The sequence below is a fragment of the Schistocerca americana genome, chromosome 1 (genome assembly GCF_021461395.2).
Source record: "Schistocerca americana isolate TAMUIC-IGC-003095 chromosome 1, iqSchAmer2.1, whole genome shotgun sequence".
NCBI classification, from domain to species: domain Eukaryota; kingdom Metazoa; phylum Arthropoda; class Insecta; order Orthoptera; family Acrididae; genus Schistocerca; species Schistocerca americana.
Window position 1 is genome coordinate 185,143,810 of NC_060119.1, and position 18,075 is coordinate 185,161,884.

General features: G+C 44.7%; 1 protein-coding gene across 4 annotated transcripts in view; it reads right to left on the bottom strand.

The window, feature by feature from the left end:
* Positions 1-18,075, bottom strand: part of LOC124553683 (huntingtin-interacting protein 1) — a 487,550-nt gene that overhangs the window by 71,084 nt on the left and 398,391 nt on the right. For all 4 annotated transcript variants that reach the window (XR_006968504.1, XR_006968171.1, XR_006968527.1 and 1 more), the window contains exons 7-8: positions 6,766-6,899; positions 2,110-2,309 (exon numbers count right to left, since the gene is read on the bottom strand). Coding sequence is in view for 1 of the 4 variants with exons in the window: in XM_047128283.1 (XP_046984239.1) it covers positions 2,110-2,309; positions 6,766-6,899 (334 nt within the window). In the remaining 3 variants the exon portion in view is untranslated. The remainder of the gene's footprint in view (positions 1-2,109; positions 2,310-6,765; positions 6,900-18,075) is intronic.

An 18,075-nucleotide genomic window follows, 5' to 3' on the forward strand; every position in this document is an offset into this window, starting at 1 on the left:
ACCACCAATGCAGACAATACATTCTGAGGTACATCACCATCTGGAGGGAGAGACACATTACAGATGGTAAAATCCTGAAATGCCCTCCCCCAAACAGCCACAGCCACAGCCCCCAAAGTCGTATCAAGAGGCAAATGTTCATTATATACAGAGTCCAGAATATATTTCTAACTCCACCCGACATCCTACCATAGTCAGCATGATTCTTAAAATATCCCTGGTAGCCACAAAGGGCAGGAGTCCATGTTGCTGGAAACTAAGCTTCCTGAAGGGCAATGTAGAGCTTAAGAGACATTGTAGCTCAGCCAGGGGGTGGAAAAACTCATTACAACTCCACTGCAGAATCATGCTGTGGATATATTGTGAGGGCATGAAGAGACCAAGGAGGCAGGTTAAGCTCCAGGGTCACTTGCTACCACCTGTTGAGACGTTATGGTATCAATACACAGGTTCTGAGACACACGGTGTGGTGCTATCTGGAGCCTCACAGGCTGCCGGGATCGCTTCCTCAGCCACAGAAGCGGAACATGCGTAAAGCAGTTGTGTGAGGGCCAGCAGGACCTCCTCCATCTTGAAAGACCTTTTTATCTTTCTTCTCCTTAATGGGTTTAGATGACTGGAAAGAAGGTTGTGAAGCCACACACAGCCATTGGCCAATACCTGGTTGCAGATTGGTAGGAACCTTTGAGGGGGAGTGTCCTAAGGGATTCCTTCCCGGTGGGAGAATCCGGATGAGGGTGATGCGTGTCTGGCTGGGGGAATGGAGATGACATCCCCAGTAGATAAGGAGCCATTGCTCCCAAAATGTGTGTGGGGGAAGCAGCAGGAGGAGAGCCACCAACCATCAAGGCGCAGGCAAGGTTGAGCAGCTGTAGCACGTCACTGTCACGCGTGCAGGCGAAGAGGCTCACACTTTTTCTTGGTCTCTTGGTATGTTGGTCTGTTCAGAGCCCTATGTCCCCCCCCCCTCTCCTTCTCCCTCCCTCTCCCTCTCCCTCAGAGAGAGAGAGAGAGAGAGAGAGAGAGAGAGAGAGAGAGAGAGAGAGAGAGAGAGAGTGTGTGTGTGCAGTCTGGTGAACGAGGAGAATGGTCTCTCAACAGTTGACATATAAGGGGAGAGGGACACAAGAAACATTCACCTGCAACTGTCCTACACAGTCCTTACAGACTGGGCTGGCATTGCAATGTGAAGACATGTCCGAATTTCATGCACCTAAAGCACCACAGACAAGTACATTGTTCTGAAAGGATGTCAAGTGCAGTTGAGCTACAGCAGCAAATCATTAACTTAGCAATTTATGCTGTATCTGGCGGCTCTGTTGTCTTCAGGCAACAAAACAAGGAGTAGCAGCGACTTAACGAAAGCAGTAGCGGAAGTGGAGCTAGAGAAAAAGTCTTCATATAGAGGATCTGCATAAGTCAAGGAGACATTTCAAACAATTTAATGCACATAAAGATAAAACATATTTCCAGGTAAACATTCTAAGGGATAACTTCAGATATTAGTATGTTAAAAGACAACATTATGAAAAGGATAGATTGCTACTCACCATGTAGTGGAGCTTTTGAGTCAGAGACAACAAAAAGACTGTAAAGACAAGTAAACCTTTGGCCAAAGGGCCTTATGAATTAGACAAGCCCCCCCCCCCTCCCACACACACAAAACTATTCAACTCGCATACACACAACTGCGAGCAGCAGCGCATGATAGGAATGCTTACTGTCTGCTACGCAACACCTCTATTATATAGTGAGTAGCAATCTTTTCTATTAACAATGTCATTCTGGATTTTCCACTATGTTCAGTCCATTTATACAACTTTATTTGGTAAAATTCATTTCTATTGCAGTTGTGGTATGAAACTTGAGTGTTTCTAAAAATAATTTTCATTCACAAAGTAAAACAACACATTGATAGTACAACAATTATTCAAATGGTCACTGGATCACTCTTAAGTAGCCTACATACTGCAGGCCAGCCAGCTAGAGAAATTACTTTACCAAAGATCTGAAGGAACTATAATAGCAAAATGAATGAAAATAGATGCAGTCTCCTAGATTATTAGCTATATGTAAAACCACATCTAGTTATAAGAAAACAATTGTCACCTTTCTGCTAGTACATCTGGCGATATGGAACCATTTCGACTATGTAAATCCAATAACTCTCCAGTTGATCCCGCATCAGTAGTATCAATCAGGGTACCATCAGTAGACTCTGTTTCATGAGTACTCTCCTCTGGTGGAAGCACTACGACTGGTGTCACATAACTGCGAAGATCGGCTTCCACTAAGAAGTTCGGTGGTTTCTACACGCAAACATAATTTATAAATTTCTGCTGGGTGCTAACCACACTAATTAATAATTCAAGTAATATTTACTTTCAACTAATATGCACATATTTTCTGTTACTGTTTAATTTAATAAATAATTAATAACAAGGTTTTCACTAGTACATTGGTTTGTAATGTATTACATTAAACTGATATCTAGGTTTTACTATGAAACATGCTTTTGTTACACATTTTTACTATGTTGTAGCTGTATTTCTACAACATAATGAAATTGTAATTCTGATACATTATTTTTGTCACAGCACCAATAAGAAAACAAATATAAAACTATTGCAGTACATGGAAAGACCTTTGTTTAAAATTGAAAGCACAGTTTAAATTTCAAACAGTGTTCCTAATGTCACGAAGAGCAGCACCTGTGTACTAGCAATTCATTTGATTTCTCAACTGGTTGCTCTTATTCATTTGACCCATGATCTAATTTTAAAGTATATATTAAAAATAAAATGCTGTAATTAACACCTTTCGACCTGACATCATATTGACACTCCAGTTGTTCCAGTGCATAATCATTTTTATTGCTTGAAAAAGATTATATTCAGTACGCTAAAGCAATGCAAAGCTGTGTAATATTACAGATAATAATACACAGTGTCACTTTTGTTGCCCTATTATGTACATATTACCGCAAGTCTTAAGACAATGTCCAAAGAGCAAAGTAGAAGTAAAATGTCAGTGTGGGATAACACAGAGAGCACAACAAGGGGTTTAGTTTCACTACATGGTATTCACACTTGCCATTTAACCACTCTGAATGTTCAGATCTAAACACTAACCAGACATAATTTCACTGGCAAATAAACTCAATTTTCCAGAAACTACAATAGATGATCACAGTCATCACAGCACTAGATTTCCAATAGCCATTATACACAAAACTATAGATCATTTTAAACATACACATATAAAAGACAATCCACTTGTGGAGAGAAATATTTCAGATTTGTTGCTGCTGCTGTTCTCTCATCTCATCACTATATCTCTCAAGCAACTTAATCATTCCTCCAATTTCTTCCTTCTATTATTAAGCAATAAAACATATTTTTGCTTGAGAGATATAGTGATGAGATGGGAGAACAGCAGCAGCAGCAACAAGAACAGGAAGAAGAAAGCCAGCAACAACAGAAAGAAGAAAGCCAGCAACAGCAATGAGGAGGAGGAGACCAATTTCTTGAGTTTTGCTATCAGTTGGAGAATTATTGTCATTCTCTGAATCAGTTGTGCAAGTGTTAAACAAAATGAACAGATACCTGGGTGTCATATGATGTGTTGTGTCCATGTCAACTTTTTTTCTTGGATTAGAAATAGCACTTTGTAAACCCAATTAGCAAGTAAATGTAGTACACTGCAGAACCAAGACCAAGCCACCTGTAACTGCTTTGGAGGGGTATGTGTGTCCTTGAAACTTGAGGAAAGAATTCAAAAACTAAATATTAGTGAACTGTAGAAGTATTTGGGATTAGTATCCAAATTATGTATTATATTTGGGATAGAAGCTGGTTGAAATTAGAAATAAGCAGTGGCAACATTTTAATTTTGAATAGAATATATACATGAAACTTATGACAGACATCAATGCCAGTAGCAAATTCCTTGCTGTTAAGAACTCACTAGTCCACACAATTTATAAAATACTACTCCTAAACCAGTGGACCAATTTCAACCAATCTTTTTTACACATGTTACTTACTATCCGGAAAAAAAATACTGTGGGAGTAAGAACCAGCAACCTTGTATTGAGGAGGGGTGATAATATGGAGACAGACAGGGGGAGCGAGGGGAAGGAGGAGAGGGGCAGAGGAGGAGAGGGGCAGAGGAGGAGAGGGGCAGAGGAGGAGAGGGGCAGAGGAGGAGAGGGGCAGAGGAGGAGAGGGGCAGAGGAGGAGAGGGGCAGAGGAGGAGAGGGGCAGAGGAGGAGAGGGGCAGAGGAGGAGAGGGGCAGAGGAGGAGAGGGGCAGAGGAGGAGAGGGGCAGAGGAGGAGAGGGGCAGAGGAGGAGAGGGGCAGAGGAGGAGAGGGGCAGAGGAGGAGAGGGGCAGAGGAGGAGAGGGGCAGAGGAGGAGAGGGGCAGAGGAGGAGAGGGGCAGAGGAGGAGAGGGGCAGAGGAGGAGAGGGGCAGAGGAGGAGAGGGGCAGAGGAGGAGAGGGGCAGAGGAGGAGAGGGGCAGAGGAGGAGAGGGGCAGAGGAGGAGAGGGGCAGAGGAGGAGAGGGGCAGAGGAGGAGAGGGGCAGAGGAGGAGAGGGGCAGAGGAGGAGAGGGGCAGAGGAGGAGAGGGGCAGAGGAGGAGAGGGGCAGAGGAGGAGAGGGGCAGAGGAGGAGAGGGGCAGAGGAGGAGAGGGGCAGAGGAGGAGAGGGGCAGAGGAGGAGAGGGGCAGAGGAGGAGAGGGGCAGAGGAGGAGAGGGGCAGAGGAGGAGAGGGGCAGAGGAGGAGAGGGGCAGAGGAGGAGAGGGGCAGAGGAGGAGAGGGGCAGAGGAGGAGAGGGGCAGAGGAGGAGAGGGGCAGAGGAGGAGAGGGGCAGAGGAGGAGAGGGGCAGAGGAGGAGAGGGGCAGAGGAGGAGAGGGGCAGAGGAGGAGAGGGGCAGAGGAGGAGAGGGGCAGAGGAGGAGAGGGGCAGAGGAGGAGAGGGGCAGAGGAGGAGAGGGGCAGAGGAGGAGAGGGGCAGAGGAGGAGAGGGGCAGAGGAGGAGAGGGGCAGAGGAGGAGAGGGGCAGAGGAGGAGAGGGGCAGAGGAGGAGAGGGGCAGAGGAGGAGAGGGGCAGAGGAGGAGAGGGGCAGAGGAGGAGAGGGGCAGAGGAGGAGAGGGGCAGAGGAGGAGAGGGGCAGAGGAGGAGAGGGGCAGAGGAGGAGAGGGGCAGAGGAGGAGAGGGGCAGAGGAGGAGAGGGGCAGAGGAGGAGAGGGGCAGAGGAGGAGAGGGGCAGAGGAGGAGAGGGCAGAGAGGGGGCAGAGGAGGAGAGGGCAGAGAGGGGGCAGAGGAGGAGATGGAGGGAGGGAAGGAAGGATATACACAAGCTGTGGATTTAAAGAGAGCTTGGGTAATTTGCATATTGATTCATTGTCAAAGATGCACTGATAAGGAAAGAATACAGTTCACGATCTATTCACTGGAAGAATGTATGACAGTGTTAAAGATCAGTCTTCTCTAAAAATTATGTTTTAACTGTTGGGAAGACAATCCACTTGTGAGAGAAATGTTCCGAACTTGTTGCCAGCAAATAGACCTCACCTTTTAGAGTCAATAAACACATGTATGTTAAACAATGACTGCAACACTATTGTGCCACAAATACTGTAGTTACTGATGTCAAGTGAGAAGTTCATAAAGGTGGGGATATATTTCTCCACAATAAGTGAAACAAGAAATGAATTAAAAACTATCTCAGCAGCTAGTAGCAAACATTCAGCTTTCAGGGCACAACTTTATTTATCCAATCATACTGACACCCCCAAGCTTTCAAACAGTTCAGTCACATAATACACAAAAGGACACGGGAGCACCAGACCTACTGAGTGATGATGAATTTCAGGGAGCAAGCAGTTCTTTGGTTAACTAGTGATGATATAAAGATACACACACATGCCTGTTTTGCAACAGTAAAAAGTAAAAACTTAACTTTTTCCATGTTAATGTATAGACCCCCCCCCCCCCACACACACACACACACACACACACACACGCACACACACACGCGCACACACACACGCACACACACCAACCAACCAATTAATTAAAAAATGGTTATGACAAAAGTTGGAACCAAATGAACATTAGCTTATAGCTTGTCATCTTACATTTAATGGGCAATGAATTGGAAGGGTGGAAGGGAGGGGGGGGGGGGGGGAGAATGAGTTATTCACATCTGAAACAAATGTGGAAACTGACACTGTCATCCTTGTTGCAGTCAGAAGCCACAGCAGTACCTTAAATTTAGTGGAGACGCCAATCTGCATAAAATTAAGTTAGTGATAAAGTAACTTGAAAACAATCTGTCTGAACATCAAAACTGGAAGTTAACATACCCTTATGTTATAAGAAAGATGACAAAAGAGGGCCAACAGAGGTAAGATGATAAGCAGATCGTCAAGAGGTATGTAGTGAAAATATTATGTCAAGACTGTGGAAGGTTGTTATATTACTGTTGAGAGTACAACACAATAAAGCAAAGAAGCGAAATAAAACAATATCAGTGAAAACCTGAAAAAGAGAAACCTGAAGCACATACTAAATATGTTTTCAGAAGGATATAAAAAATACATGGGCATAGAAGGTAATGAGAAAGTCAAACAGGAATTATGAAAAGAAATTCAATACTAAAGCTAAGTGGAATACTGACTATGATGGTAAACAGTATCTGACTTACACATAAATGTACATTAATATTGCAACTTATTCCTTTAATCATTTTTACTCACCTCTGGCAACAATGTAATTTGTATAAGGGACTTGAAGTATTGCATTGTATTTGCAGTAAGGTAGAACTGTCTCAGCTCTTTAAATTGCTTAAGAAACCTCTCTCTGTGGCCACCCAGTGTATCTGGTGGTAAGCCTAAAAAAATTGTACATGGTTTAGTGAAATATATAAAACCAATGAGCTTGTAAAAGCTGCAGTGAGATTTGGCGTATAAGTCAGATAGATATATTTTGAGCATAGGTCTAAAACTTATTTGAAGAGATCTCTGCAGGATGTTTTAGAATTAACACCAGATATAATCCTTACTATATAATTCTATATAATAGAGGGAAACATTCCACGTGGGAAAAATATATCTAAAAACAAAGATGATGTGACTTACCAAACAAAAGCGCTGGCAGGTCGATAGACACACAAACAAACACAAACATACACACAAAATTCAAGCTTTCGCAACCAACGGTTGCTTCATCAGGAAAGAGGGAAGGAGAGGGAAAGACGAAAGGATGTGGGTTTTAAGGGAGAGGGTAAGGAGTCATTCCAATCCCGGGAGCAAAAAGACTTACCTTAGGGGGAAAAAAGGACAGGTATACACTCGCGCACACACACACACACATATCCATCCGCACATACACAGCCACAAGCAGACATTTGTAAAGGCAAAGAGTTTGGGCAGAGCTGTCAGACGAGGCGGAAGTAAAGAGGCAAAGATGATGTTGAAAGACAGGTGAGGTATGAGCGGCAGCAACTTGAAATTAGCGGAGGTTGAGGCCTGGTGGATAACGAGAAGAGAGGATATACTGAAGGGCAAGTTCCCATCTCCGGAGTTCTGACAGGTTTGTGTTAGTGGGAAGTATCCAGATAACCCGGACGGTGTAACACTGTGCCAAGATGTGCTGGCCGTGCACCAAGGCATGTTTAGCCACAGGGTGATCCTCATTACCAACAAACACTGTCTGCCTGTGTCCATTCATGCAAACGGACAGATTGTTGCTGGTCATTCCCACATAGAAAGCTTCACAGTGTAGGCAGGTCAGTTGGTAAATCACGTGGGTGCTTTCACACGTGGCTCTGCCTTTGATCGTGTACACCTTCCGGGTTACAGGACTGGAGGAGGTGGTGGTGGTGGGAGGGTGCATGGGACAGGTTTTACACCGGGGGCGGTTACAAGGGTAGGAGCCAGAGGGTAGGAAAGGTGGTTTGGGGATTTCATAGGGATGAACTAAGAGGTTACGAAGGTTAGGTGGACGGCGGAAAGACACTCTTGGTGGAGTGGGGAGGATTTCATGAAGGTTGGATCTCATTTCAGGGCAGGATTTGAGGAAGTCGTATCCCTGCTGGAGAGCCACATTCAGAGTCTGATCCAGTCCCGTAAAGTATCCTGTCACAAGTGGGGCACTTTTGTGGTTCTTCTGTGGGAGGTTCTGGGTTTGAGGGGATGAGGAAGTGGCTCTGGTTATTTGCTTCTGTACCAGGTTGGAAGGGTAGTTGCGGGGTGCGAAAGCTGTTTTCAGGTTGTTGGTGTAATGGTTCAGGGATTCCGGACTGGAGCAGATTCGTTTGCCACGAATACCTAGGCTGTAGGGAAGGGACCGTTTGATGTGGAATGGGTGGCAGCTGTCATAATGGAGGTACTGTTGCTTGTTGGTGGGTTTGATGTGGACGGATGTGTGAAGCTGGCCATTGGACAGATGGAGGTCAACGTCAAGGAAAGTGGCATGGGATTTGGAGTAGGACCAGGTGAATCTGATGGAACCAAAGGAGTTGAAGTTGGAGAGGAAATTCTGGAGTAGTTCTTCACTGTGAGTCCAAATCATGAAGATGTCTAAGAGAAAGAAGAAGGTTCTGCTGTTAGGTAGTTCTCATGGTAGAGGTGTAGGCCAGCAGTTGCAGGAAGTTTTGGGGAGTGAGTACCAGGTCACCAGCATTGTGAAGCCTAATGCAGGATTGGCTCAGGTGACTTTTAACATAGGGGGGTTATGTAGGGATTTTACTAAAGAGGATCAGGTAGTGATTGTGGGTGGGGCTGGTAATAGTATTGATAGGGATGGGAAGTATGACATAGATGGTGACCTGGAAAAGATAGCCACTCAGTCTGGCAACACGAATGTGCATTTCGTGGAACTGTTTCAGCGTCACGATCGGCCTCATCTTCATATAGCCGTCAGGCGTAATAACATGAGACTTGGGGGTGCGCTGATGACAGAAGGCATGAGTCACATTTCAGTGGTGTCGGTGGAGTCTATCAGTAGGACGGGTTTCACTAGACATGGCCTGCACCTCAACAGGTATGGGAAGGGGAGGTTGGCAAAACTTATAGGTGACAGCATAGGTGGGGGTGGTGGGATCACTCATGGGAAAATTCCGGTAGTTGTGGGTGTTAGAGCTGTACCTTTTTTAGATTGAAGTCAGCTGATAGGTATTCCTGCTTAAGGGAAGTCTCTCTAACAAAGAAACCACTTTCTACAAAGCTTGGGTATCCGATTAATGAGGGAATTAGTATATTTCATCAAAATATACAAGGTATTCGAGATAAAGTTAGTGAACTGCTTATAGATGTTGACTCTGAAATTATTGGTATATCTGAACACTTCTTAAATAAGGAGATAATTCAGAGGCTTCCTTTACCAGGATACAGGTTGGCTGGCAGCTTTTCTAGGAGCTCTTTGCGGTGTGGGGGAGTAGCCATGTATGTGAAAAACGGTATCCCATTTGAGTCAATTGATGTTTCAAAGTACTGCACTGAAAAGGTGTTTGAATGTTGTGCAGGTGTGGTTAAATTTAGTGGAGCTAAACTTCTTACTGTTGTTATTTATAGATCCCCAGACTCCGATTTCACAACATTTTTGCTAAAGCTAGAGGAGGTTCTTGGTTCACTTTATAGGAAATACAGAAAGTTAGTTATATGTGGTGACTTCAATATTAATTGTATAAGTGATTGTGCAAGGAAAAGGATGCTGGTAGACCCCCTTAATTCATATAATCTTATGCAAACCGTATTCTTTCCAACGAGAGTGCAAGGGAACAGTAGAACAACCATAGACAATATTTTTGTTCATTCGTCATTATTAGAAGGGCATTCTGTTAGCAAAAAGGTGAATGGCCTTTCAGATCATGATGCACAAATTTTAAGTCTAAAAGATTTTTGTGCTTCAACACATGTTAAATATAGTTACCAACTTTTTAGGAAAGCTGATCCAGTTGCTGTACAGACTTTTGTAAACCTTATCAAGGAACAAGATTGGCAAGATGTTTATAGTGCTGATACAGTAGACGATAAATATAATGCTTTCCTCAAGACTTTTCTCGTGCTCTTTGAAAGTTGCTTTCCGTTAGAACGTTTAAAACAGGGTACTAGCACAAACAGGCAGCCTGGGTGGCTGACTAAAGGGATAAGAATATCTTGTAGAACAAAGTGGCAATTATATCAAAACGTTAGAAACAGTCAAAATCTAAATGCAGCAGCCCATTACAAACAGTATTGTAAGGTGCTTAAAAAAGTTATTAGGAAGGCAAAAAGTATGTGGTATGCAGATAGAATAGCTAAGTCTCAGGATAAAATTAAAACCATATGGTCAGTCGTAAAGGAAGTGGCTGGTCTGCAGAGACAGGTCGAGGATATAGAATCAGTGCGTAGTGGGGATGTCCGTGTTGCTGATAAGTCGCATATATGTACAGTACTTAATAATCACTTTCTGAATATAGCAGGTGAACTAAATAGAAACCTAGTCCCAACAGGGAATCATATAGCGCTCTTAGAAAAAAGTGTTCCGAGACTGTTACCTGAAATGCTCCTCCATGATACTGACAAGAGGGAGATTGAGTTAATAATTAAATCACTAAAGACCAAGAACTCTCATGGATATGACGGGGTATCTAGCAGAATACTGAAGTATTGTTCCACGTATATTAGCTCAGTACTTAGCCATATCTGTAACTTTTCCTTTAGCAGTGGTCGGTTTCCTGACCGATTAAAGTACTCGGTAGTGAAGCCACTTTATAAAAAGGGAGACAGGGATAATGTTGACAATTATAGACCTATTTCTATGCCATCGGTGTTTGCTAAAGTTATCGAGAGGCTTGTATATACAAGGTTACTGCAGCATTTAAATTCACATAATTTGCTGTCAAATGTACAGTTTGGTTTTAGAAATGGCTTAACAACTGAAAATGCTATATTCTCTTTTCTCTGTGAGGTTTTGGACGGATTAAATAAAAGGTTGAGAACGTTAGGTGTTTTCTTTGATTTAACGAAGGCTTTTGACTGTGTTGACCACAAAATATTACTGCAGAAGTTGGAACATTATGGAGTAAGGGGAGTAGCTTACAATTGGTTCGCCTCCTACTTTAAGAACAGAAAGCAGAAGGTAATCCTCCGCAATATTGAGAGTGGTAATGATGTTCAGTCCCAATGGGGCACTGTTAAATGGGGCGTTCCCCAAGGGTCGGTGCTGGGGCCACTGCTGTTCCTTATTTATGTAAATGATATGCCTTCTAGTATTACAGGTGATTCAAAAATATTTCTGTTTGCTGATGACACCACCTTGGTAGTGAAGGATCTTGTGTGTAATATTGAAACATTATCAAATAATGTAGTTCATGAAGTAAGTTCGTGGCTTGTGGAAAATAATTTGATGCTAAATCACAGTAAGACTCAGTTTTTACAGTTTCTAACCCACAATTCAACAAGAACTGACATTTTAATCAGACAGAATGGGCATGTTATAAGCGAGACGGAACAGTTCAAGTTCCTAGGCGTACGGATAGATAGTAAGCTGTTGTGGAAAGCCCATGTTCAGGATCTTGTTCAGAAACTAAATGCCGCTTTATTTACCATTAGAACAGTATCTGAAATAAGTGACATTTCAACACGAAAAGTAGTATACTTCGCATATTTTCATACGCTTATGTCATATGGTATTATTTTTTGGGGTAATTCTTCTGATTCAAAAAGGGTATTTTTGGCTCAAAAACGGGCTGTTCGAGCTATGTATGGTGTAAGTTCGAAAACCTCTTGTCGACCCCTATTCAATAGTCTGGGAATTTTGACATTGCCCTCACAGTATGTATTTTCTTTAATGTCGTTTGTTGTTAGCAATATTAGCTTATTCCCAAGAGTTAGCAGCTTTCACTCAGTTAATACTAGGCAGAAATCAAATCTGCATGTGGAATGCACTTCCTTGACTCTTGTGCAGAAAGGAGTGCAGTATTCTGCTGCATCCATTTTCAATAAGCTACCACAAGAACTCAAAAATCTTAGCAGTAGCCCAAACACTTTTAAGTCTAAACTGAAGAGTTTCCTCATGGCTCACTCCTTCTATTCTGTCGAGGAGCTCCTGGAAGAGATAAAAAATTAAGCAAATTCCAGTGTTACATTCTTGATTTTCTTTATTTAAACTAACGACTTGTTTCATTTTATGTGTTTCTACAATCGTGTTATAATTTCATGTATTGACTCGTTCCATGACCATGGAGACTTCTCCTAAATGTGGTCCCACGGAACAATAAATAAATAAATAAAAAAAAAAAAAAAAAAAAAAAAAATTTGTACCAAACTTTGGGTTGGCAGGCCTGGGTAACCAAGAAGGCTTCCTCTAAGCAACCCACGAATAGGGTGGCGTATGAGGGGGCCATCCTGGTACCCATGGCTGTTCCCTTTAATTGTTGGTATGTCTACTTCGGTATTCTGAACATAGTAACCTTCTATGTTGAATATCCTCACTAATTCTATACCTCATTAGTGGGTGTAATGTCTAGAATAAACTAATTTCTTCATTTAAAAATCACCTGGAGCCACAACTGGGCAGTCTACAAACTCTAAAGAGCGAGAGATCACGTTTTCTGCCACAGAAACAATTGCACTAGTCACTTGCTCAACCATCACATCAATGTTACCGTGTGGGGGAGATTCAGTGGCGACAACAGAGGTGAAAGTTTCCCAGTCTGTCTTGTTCAAAGCCCATCTGGGCAGGCATCCGTGTGCCTGATGCTGGGGCAGTGACAGGAAGATGGGGCAGTGACAGGAAGATGGGGCAGTGACAGGAAGATGGGGCAGTGGCCACTATCATACAGGTCGTCATGTACTCTCCAGTCGATAGATGGGAGAAGTCCTGGGCTGCAAATTGATAAATCAATGGCTGAGTAACTACCATGAGCCACACTGAAATATGTGGCGGCCCCAGTATTGAAGAGACAGAGGTTGAATTGCGACAGTAAAGTTTCGACACCTCTGCCTCAGCCAGTAAGCACGGTACCACCCCACAAAGGGGTTATGGGCATTAAAATCTGCCCGAAGTAGGAAAGGTTTAGGGAGTTGACCAACCAGTGCAGCTAATACACTCATGGGTACTGCACCATCTGGAGGAAGATATACATTGCAGACAGTTATATCCTGTGTTGTCCTTATTCTGACAGCCACAGCTTCAGAAGGGGTTTGCAGGAGCACATGTTCACTACAGACCGAGTTTAGGACATAAACGCAAACTCCACCTGACACTTTATTATAGTTGTACGGTTCCTGTAATATCCTTTATAGCCACCGAGGGAGGGGTCTGCTTTGCTGGGAACCAGGTTTCCTGTAGGGCAATGCAGATAGCAGGTGTAAAGCTTAACAGTTGCCGTAGCTCAGCCAGGCGGTGGGAAAAACCGCTGCAATTCCACTGGAGGATGATATCGTGAGACTGGGAAGGCATGGAACATTCAATGAGGCAGTTTACACCTCAGAGTCACCTACTACCACCAATTTATTGCCTGAGCAGTCTATATCCATTGTGTCTGAGGGTCTGGCGAGCTCTAGGTCCTCAGTGGATGCCAAAATCTCCACCCCATCCTCAGCCGCAGAGCTTGTAGGCAGTGGTGGTGTGGGTGCCACCGCAATCTCCTTGGTCTTAGAGGTTTTCTTTTTGGATTTGTCTCGCTGGTCCTTGGTTTTCCCTGGCTGGGAGGACTTCGCTGACTCAGTCTTCGCGACTGAGGATGAGTGTGAAGCCCTACGACCAGCTGCTTTTGGGCTCTTCAGCCACTGTCGGGTGTCATCTTTCCCACTACAAGAAACCTGGGAAGGGAGTGACCCAAGGGACCCCTTCCTAGTGAGAGAAGCCGAACAAGACTTGTGCTTCTCCAGCTTAGAAGTGGGGACGGACATCCCCGATGGTTGGGGGGATGTTGCTCCCACAGTAGGTGGTGCAGGAGCAACAGGGAGGGAAATGCCCCCCACCATCAAGGGGGCAGGTGTAGTCTTCCAATCTGAGAAGTGACCTGGGTTGGCAGAGCTCACAATGCCAGAACTGTTGTAGCCGCAGCTTAAGACAATGTCATATACAAGGGCTGCAGGCGTTCAAATTTTCTCTTAGCCTCAGTGTACCTCAGTCTGTCCAGGGTCTTGTACTCCATGATTTTCCTTTCTTTCTGGAGAATCCTACAGTCAGGCGAGCAAGGCGAATGGTGCTCTCCAAAGTTGACACAGATGGGAGACGGGGTACATGGAGTATTGGGATGTGATGGACGTCCACAATCTCGGCATGTGATGCTGGAAGTACAGCGGGAAGACATATGGCCGAACTTCCAGCACTTAAAGCACCACATCGAGGGAGGGATATAGGGCTTTACATCACGCAGCTAGACCATCACCTTGACTTTCTCGGGCAATGTATCATCCTCAAACGCCAAGATGAAGGCACTGGTGGCAACCTGACTATCCTTCGAACCCCGGTGTATACGCCGGACGAAATGTACACCTCCCCACTCTAAATTGGCGCGCAGCTCATCGTCAAACTGCAGAAGAAGGTCTTAGTGAAATACGATACCCTGGACCATATTTAAGCTCTTATGGGGCGTGATGGTTACACAATCATCCCCCAGCTTGTCAAAGCGACTAACTCCTGCGACTGGGCAGAGGATGCTCTTTTGATCAAGACTGACCCAGATCTCATTTTGGACAAGCCCTCCACCTCCCCAAACTTGTCCTCTAAATGTTCAACAAAAAACTGAGGCTTCATCGTCATGAAAGATTCCCCATCAGCTCTCTAACATACAAGATACAGGGGCGAATAAGATCTGCTGCCATCTTTAGCCTGGCGTTCCTCCCATGGTGTGGCCAGGGAGGGGAACGATTTGGGAACATACTTATGTGCATGGAACTGAGCTTGTGATCGCTTAGAGACTGCTGGTGATTCACCACCAGCAAGAGATGATGGACTACACTTCATCGCGTGTCATCTGCCCTGATGCCACTCACTCCAACCAGGTGCCCTCGCCATGGGCACCACCCAGCCGCAGAAAAAGCCAGATGGCCATTGCCGGGAATCCTGATGCCCCAGAGGGATGGGTATCAACCCCTTGGCATATGTGGGGAGTTATCAGCTCAGGCATCAGCAGAGCGATCCCTGTGTGGTCAGGGGGCTACAACCAACAGGGTACATGGTGGCCCCACCACAATGAACTGGATACCGTGCTGGATATCAGGTGCAAAGAAGTCCATGGTCATCGTCAACACACAAATCGACACTGCATAGTGCATGGTGGAAAACGCACCCAGGAAGGTGTCCTCCCCCAAGAGATGGAGAATGGGCAGGACTGCAATGCGACGACGAGAAAGTGGGCTAAAGATCTCAATGCACGATGGACACAATGCACCTAGTAAGGCGCCCTTCCCCAATTGACTCGCTCTTCGGGAAAATTTTGAAGAATGGAGGTCAAACCCTACAGGGGACCATCACGTAAAGCCCGAAACATATGAAACTCCTTTTAGTTGCCTCAAATGACAGGCAGGGATACCTCGGGCCTATTCTAACCCCTGGACCCACAGGGGGAGACCTATTCTGCTCTTCATAGAAACTGAAGCTGTATTCTAGTTAAGTGTCCAAATCTACAACTGACAGAAACATATAATTATAAGATTTTGCAATTTTTGAGCCGATTTTGGTCAGCTCATCATCTATCTTGTTACACAGCAGAACGATAATTAAGTGTATGAATAAAATTTTGTTAGAACCAGCAGGGATGACGCTAACTGGAACACATATACCGTGGATGCAACGATAGTGCAACCAATGTCAGCAGTGGGAGTGCCAAAGTAAAGACAGAGAGGGGCTTTTTCCCGTCATACGGTATAACAGAGGCTGGCAGGAAACACTAATTCAACACTTAAGACAACAGGACAGAGCAGACAACACTCTTCTGTAACAAGGGGTCACACAATATCCTTTCAGACTGCAAGCTTTGCTTAAAATAATGATATAAAGCCCTAAAATTAAACATTAGGCCAGCCAAGAGTGCTGACAAGATCAAAAATTAAAAAAAAGGAGCACATTTGGTCACCTTTATTGGGGGGGGAATCATGTCACCAACTGCCATAAACCCCGTGCCTTGCTTCTACTTACTCTTAGAGTTAGGCCATTCTATTTCCATCATGGATACTGATGGAACATTAGCTCTACTAGTTGCAGGATGCCCTGAGTGTCTACAGTCGCTGCCACCTTGGGAGTTCATTGCTACGAGCCCACAACCATCCTGCTGTGGAGGGAACTTCGATTCTATGAGCTGTGCACTCCTGCCAGTCACAATGGTGACTGACTGAAAATGGGCACCAGGCCAATCTCCTGTGACTGAAGAACCGATTTGTCCATCTTTGAGCTGCGCAACTTGGGAGCAAGTCACATGTGCTGCTACTCCTGCGCAGTACAAGTAATACCTCACCAGCTGTATGCTGGGAACCTCTCTCAGGCTGTTCTTCACGTCACTATTGGGTCTTCCATCTACATGCCATGTCGGCAACTGACGACAATGACAGGTAGATGTCTGGAACCGAGTTCAAGTGCAGCTTGACCCAATGAGAATGCCGAGGCTCTGCAGACATCCACTGCCCTGTGAGTCTGTAGCGATGCACCAGGCACCTGACCCTCCCACAGCGGGGCTGCAGCACTGATCCTCGACAATGCCAGAGCCTGCGAATTCCTCACTGGGCACTGACATGCTGCTCTGCACCTTCATGCAATGTGTGCTCAGCACGACCACTGCCAGGCAGTGCCGGGAAGAAGACAGAGTGAGTGTAAGACTCTTGCTAATAAATGGTTGTTAATTGAATGAGGTCTCATCAGCATCCAGGTGCTAGAAAGGACTCCGCCACGACACTTCTGTTTGTCTGTCCTACACCCAAGCAGAATGCCGCATCTGGTGCGCTCTTCCAAATATGGCGCTACGAAGTGGTCTTCTGATGTCCCAATGTCTATAGATTTGTTGGCAAGAAGTAGTCCTGACAAGTTGCATTAGTGTCCATTATAATTATCCGGGCTGTTATGCCGTGGTCGGTTGATGAATTCTGTGTCAATTCCCAATGTTTCGTCTCCGACTGCAGGAGGCATCTTCAAGGGGGTCCGTAGCTCGATGGAAGGTCCAACACACCCACTGGCTCGCCACCAGTGGGTGTGTTGGACCTTCCATCGAGCTACGGACCCCCTTGAAGATGCCTCCCGCAGTCGGAGACGAAACGTTGGGAATTGACACAGAATTCATCATCCGACCACGGCATAACAGCCCGGATAATTATAATGGGCATGATATTTCTGGCCGTGAAAGTCTACATCTTAGTGTAAGTCGCATTAGTGTCAGAATAACTCTTAGTCCTCCACACTGGATTCAAGATGTGCTGATGTCAGCTGTTGCTACTGTCCAGGGGCCATGCCTGCAGATCAGCAGTGATTGACTTCTGTCGTTATGCAATGAGGTGAGAGAACAATTTTTGTTGACCTTTTCTTTTATTTTGGGCCAATTTGAGTTGGAAGGATCTGCATATGATCTTTAAAGTGACACTGTACAGGTCACATGATCTTGCAGGCCTTTCACAGTTCCAAGATAACTATAGGGAAGAGTACTTATGGCCAACTAGTGGCAGTATTGTATTTTATCAGGACATGAATTATTGTGTTGTGAAGCAGTACCAGTAACATGTGAAACTTGTAAAAGGTTTTGCAACGAAGCACAAATGAGCAGTGAGTCCCGGTGGGCTATGTTAAGTAGAAAGATTAATGTAGCTGTCTAGTTGTCTTCGTTTATTGCTAGTGTGTCAGTATACTCGGTCTCTACTTGTTCTGTATTATAAGTTAAAATAGAGGCTACACAATGACCAGAATCTGTGCAGTAACTGTGGAAACTGTGGAAATTGTGGAAATTTTGAAATGTCAGGTAGCTGCGTTACTCCGGGGTGAAACGGAGCAAATCCAGGCTGGCGAAGAAATGCAGAGAGAGCTAGAAGCATTATGGGCAGAGAGTAGATTGCTGCAATCACAGGGAGGTGATACAAGACCATAATAAA